Genomic DNA, 4,565 nt, shown 5'->3' with positions numbered 1-4,565 from the left:
TGGCCGTAGTTTCTGGGAAGTAACCTATAAATTCATGGAATTTACCAAGTGAAAGGAATGTGTTTGCTATTCAAGGTGAGTCCCTAGGATCACACCTGAGTTCATGCTAATGAGATGTCTCAGGATGGTGACTAACCAGGCCACAAAAGTTCAAACAAAGATTAAAGGGTTGGGGCTTTGAGCAAGCCCTCCTGGGAGGGCAGGAGAGTTGCTGACTCAATTCAGTGACATGTCCAAAGATTCAGTCTTGTCAACATAATGAGTTCCCAACAAAAATCCTGGACATCTGGAGCTCTAGTGAGCTTCCTGAGTGATAATGTACACTAATGTGCAGGTAATGCATCCTGAGGGCAGAGAAGCTTTGTAGGGGGATCTGCCCAGGTTTTGCTCTATGCATCTGCTGATTTGTATCCTTTATAATAAAACTAATAAATATAGCACTTTCTTGAGTTCTACTAGTCATTTATAAAACCCAAGAAGATAGCAGGACCTCAGAAATCTATAATCAGAAGTGTGGGTGCCCTGCCAATCAGGGAGCCTGGAGTTGAAGTCTGCATGGAGGGGAATGCTCTGGAGGGCATCTGTACAGTGAAATTGGCACTAACTCCAGGTAGTCAGAATTGCATTGCACATACCTTTAACTCTTCATACTCTTATTCACACTCTAGTGACTAAATAAATCTTAATTTGGGCTTTCTCCATTCTAACCTCTTTGTTTACAAATGGTAACTAAATCTCTGATTTAATAAAGGTCTAAGAAGTGTTTCAGTCAAAAAAAAAACCTGCATCTTGACAGGAAATTCTCTTAAGAATTTCCTATTGCAATGTCCCCCTCAGGTTTAACCTGTAACCCAACAGAAGACAAAAGACTGAGAAAACAAGAGGCAGCCTATACAGTATTTAATTCATAAAGTGCAGAACACAAATTTGAAAAGACATTTGAAGCTTTGCATAAAATAGATTAAGACAACTACCCAGCTCCAATTTCAAATTTCCCTTTGAACTCTCAATGCATCATCCAGCCCTAAAGAATAAGAGCTGATTTAGTGACATATACACTGAAAGAATAAAATTAATTTAAAAATTTAAAATAAATCAGTGATTTTTTGTTTTTGAGAGGAAGTCTTGCTCTGCTGCCCAGGCTGAGCAAGAGATCATGCAATGACATGATCTCGGCTCACTGGAACCTCCACCTCCTGAGTTCAAGCAATTCTTCTGCCTCAGCCTCCTGGGTAGCTGGAATTACAGGCACACACCACCACGTCTGCTAATTTCTGTATTTTTTGTTTGTTTTGAGACAGAGTCTTGCTGTGTCGCCAGGCTGGAGTTCAGTGGTGTGATCTCAGCTCACTGTGATCTCTGTCTCCAGGTTCAAGCAATTCCCCTGCCTCAGCCTCCCGAGTAGCTGCTACAGGGATGCACCACCATACCCAGATGATTTTTTTTATTTTAGTAGAGATGGGGTTTCACCACGTTGGTTAGGATGGTCTCTATCTCCCAACCTCGTGATCCACCTGCCTCAGCCTCTAAAAGTGCTGGGATAACAGGCATGAGCCACCGTGCCCAGCCCTGTCAAAATTTTGATGACAATGACAAAACGCCAAAGTTTCAACATGGATTAAATATGTATTAGGTCATTTAAAATGTTTACATATTTTTAATTAAAATGTCCCTTCTAGAAATGTAAATTAAAATGTGTGACTAAGTGTGTCCGTTAATACATCCTATGTATACATTCTACATATATATATGCACACACTAAAAACAGGATGAAAAACAGCAATGTATTTTAAATCTTAACAGAATACACTAACCAAAAACAAACACCTAAATACCAGAGCAAGAATATGTAATAACTTCAGTGCACAGTACATTTTGCAAACATACAAAGTGATTTAATAATTTAAGAATGCAGAAAAAATGTAAATATGCTTTATGTTGAAGGGTAATTACAAATTTTTATAAAGATAAAATGACTTAGACATGCATAAGAAAAAAGAAAATAAATTATACTAAAATCTATAAGAGGGTGAGTTATTTTAATAATACGGTTAAGAATTTCATTGATTTTCTAACTACATCTTCTGTAGTACACGTGTCTGCTTCCTCAATTAAGTTCATTTGAATCACCTCATTGTATGATATTTTGTTCCAATCTGAAACAGGATTCTCACTTGCATTTGTTTTAAATACAGTCTGTACTCACTCTTGGCTGCTCAGTGAGGCAGTCCTTCTGCGTTTGACTTGGACCTCCACCTCTGGTACGTGCTGTTCTGTAGTCCGTCTCAGGTGTAAGCGATCCCTGAAACAGAAAAAAAGAGGGATTTGTTTGGTAGACTGCATCAATCTATGAAATAACTATTGTCAAGGTTGTATTTTGAGCTACATTTAATATAATGTGTTATTAAACCTAATTAAAAAAGGTAAAATTATTACAAGATCTTTAGCCTTCAGTCAGAATCTATGCTCTACCCACTTTTCTCCTTTTAGAAGCCTGTGAATTCAGAAAACCTGCTTTTAAAAAATCAGAAAATGGAATTAAAATAGTGTATCAACTTATATTTTTAGTCACATACATATAAACTTCCCACTTATGCAGACATATATACACATACCACCACTACCTTACTCACCTTCCCCCTAAAAACAGTAAACCTTATTTCAAAAATGGTTTCAAAAAATATTTTAAGGATACAATAGACGTACTTTTGTATGGTGGAATCGTAGAACGTAGTTTAATTATAAAATATCTACTTAAAAAACCACGCAGATGGTGCTTTAGGATTTGCAAAGCAATAGAAGAGCTGTTCAGACTAAAAACTATCAACATAACAAAAACAAAAAACCACGCCATTTTATGATGTGCAGAATCCCTCACAAAATGGCTGCTCAAGGGAACAGAACATGAAATCCTACACTTGGACTAGCCATATTAAGGACTGCACAAACCACCTATGAAACCTTAAAGATGACAAATAGGGCCTTTCACTAATACAAGTAATATCTCAAAAGCAAAATTCAAAGGATACCTGCCAAAAGCTATTAATAATTTTCTGAACCCTAGATGTTTCTAAGCCACGTTAGACTTTTAGATTGGTAAAACAGCTTACCAATAACACACAGCTGTTTTATTCCTTCAAGAATTTAAATATTCCAAGTCATGTCACACATTTGATTTTTAAATGGCAAACTTTTAAACACTGATGTTTATTATTTTTGATTACAGAATGGTCTATTAAGTGTAACTGAATTACAAGCAGTATAAGAGATAAAGTGTACTTCGACAACAAATCAACTTTGTTCCAAAAACACTAAAGTGAAAGGATAAGCAGAATACGAAAAAATATTTGCTAAACGTACAGCTAAGCGTCTAATATCCAAAAACAAAAATAAAATCTAAACAATGAAAAAAAAAGATAGAGGCAAAGAAACTTTTTCAGGTGATGGATACATTTACGCCACTAATTGTGATAAGATAATAATTTCAAAGGCATATACTTACCTCTTTAGCATAGCAACTTTTAACATTATCTACAGTTTTTGTATGTCAATCACACATCACAGAAGTATTTTTTCAAGTTTGATAACCAGAATATGTAAGGAACTGTTACAACTCAACAATAAAAGGGCAAATTCTATTGCTACAATGGGTAACACTTGAATAGACAGTCCTCCAAACATAAACCAATAGCTAATCTATATGAAATGATGCTGAACATTAGTCACTAAATATGCAAATCCAAACCCCACTTAGGTTCATGGGAGGCTGAGGCTGGCTGATCACTTGAGCTCAGGAGGTCAAGACCAGCTTGGGCAACGTCTGTACAAAAAAATACAAAAATTAGCTGGGTGTGGTGGTCCATGCCTGTGGTGCCAACTACTCAGGAGGCTGAGGTGAGTGGGGCCCTTGAGCCTGTGAGGCAGAGGCTGTGGTGACCTGAGATCATGCCACTGCACACCAGCCTTGGTGACACAGTCAGACCCTGCCTCAAAAAGAAAAACCCCACTGAAAGGCCACCATCTGACACCACAGTATATGGGAAGGAGGTGGGGAATTGCTGGTGGGAGCATATAACGGTATATATAGCTTTTGGAAACTTCCTAAAAATGTTAATCATGAAATTAACATATGACCCTAACTCCACTGGTAGATGAAGACCCAAACTCATACATGTTCCCAGTAGCAATATTCATAACAGACAAAAAGTGAAAACTCAAATGTCCATCAACTTATGAATAAAGAAAATATGGTATAGCCAAAGGAATATCATTCAGCCATGAAAAGGAATTTAGTATTGATCAGTGTTATATTATGGTGGGCATGCAAATATAGTTAATAATTTATAACATAATACAATTAAAGAAACTATCCAGCCTGACCAACATGGTGAAACCCGCCTCTATTAAAAATACAAAAATTAGCCGGGCGCGGTGGCTCACGCCTTTAATCCCAGCACTTTGGGAGGCCGAGGCGGGTGGATCACGAGGTCAAGAGATCGAGACCATCCTGGTCAACATGGTGAAACCCCGTCTCTACTAAAAATACAAAAATTCAGCTGGGCATG

General features: G+C 37.4%; 2 protein-coding genes across 4 annotated transcripts in view; both read right to left on the bottom strand.

Moving 5' to 3' along the window:
• Nucleotides 1-4,565, bottom strand: part of SNRPN (small nuclear ribonucleoprotein polypeptide N) — a 65,078-nt gene that overhangs the window by 10,432 nt on the left and 50,081 nt on the right. For all 3 annotated transcript variants that reach the window (XM_037733734.1, XM_017515241.2, XM_037733735.1), the window contains one exon: nucleotides 2,207-2,302. The gene's annotated coding sequence lies outside the window, so the exon portion shown is untranslated. The remainder of the gene's footprint in view (nucleotides 1-2,206; nucleotides 2,303-4,565) is intronic.
• SNURF (SNRPN upstream reading frame) overlaps nucleotides 1-4,565 on the bottom strand; it is a 19,771-nt gene that overhangs the window by 9,743 nt on the left and 5,463 nt on the right. Inside the window, exon 2 of the mRNA XM_037733736.1 lies at nucleotides 2,207-2,302. Coding sequence (XP_037589664.1) covers nucleotides 2,207-2,302 — 96 coding nt within the window. The remainder of the gene's footprint in view (nucleotides 1-2,206; nucleotides 2,303-4,565) is intronic.

Source organism: Cebus imitator, unplaced genomic scaffold (assembly GCF_001604975.1).
Source record: "Cebus imitator isolate Cc_AM_T3 unplaced genomic scaffold, Cebus_imitator-1.0 Scaffold544, whole genome shotgun sequence".
NCBI lineage: Eukaryota > Metazoa > Chordata > Mammalia > Primates > Cebidae > Cebus > Cebus imitator.
The sequence above is the reverse complement of the archived record's forward strand: the minus strand, read 5'-3'. Positions and strand labels throughout refer to the sequence as shown.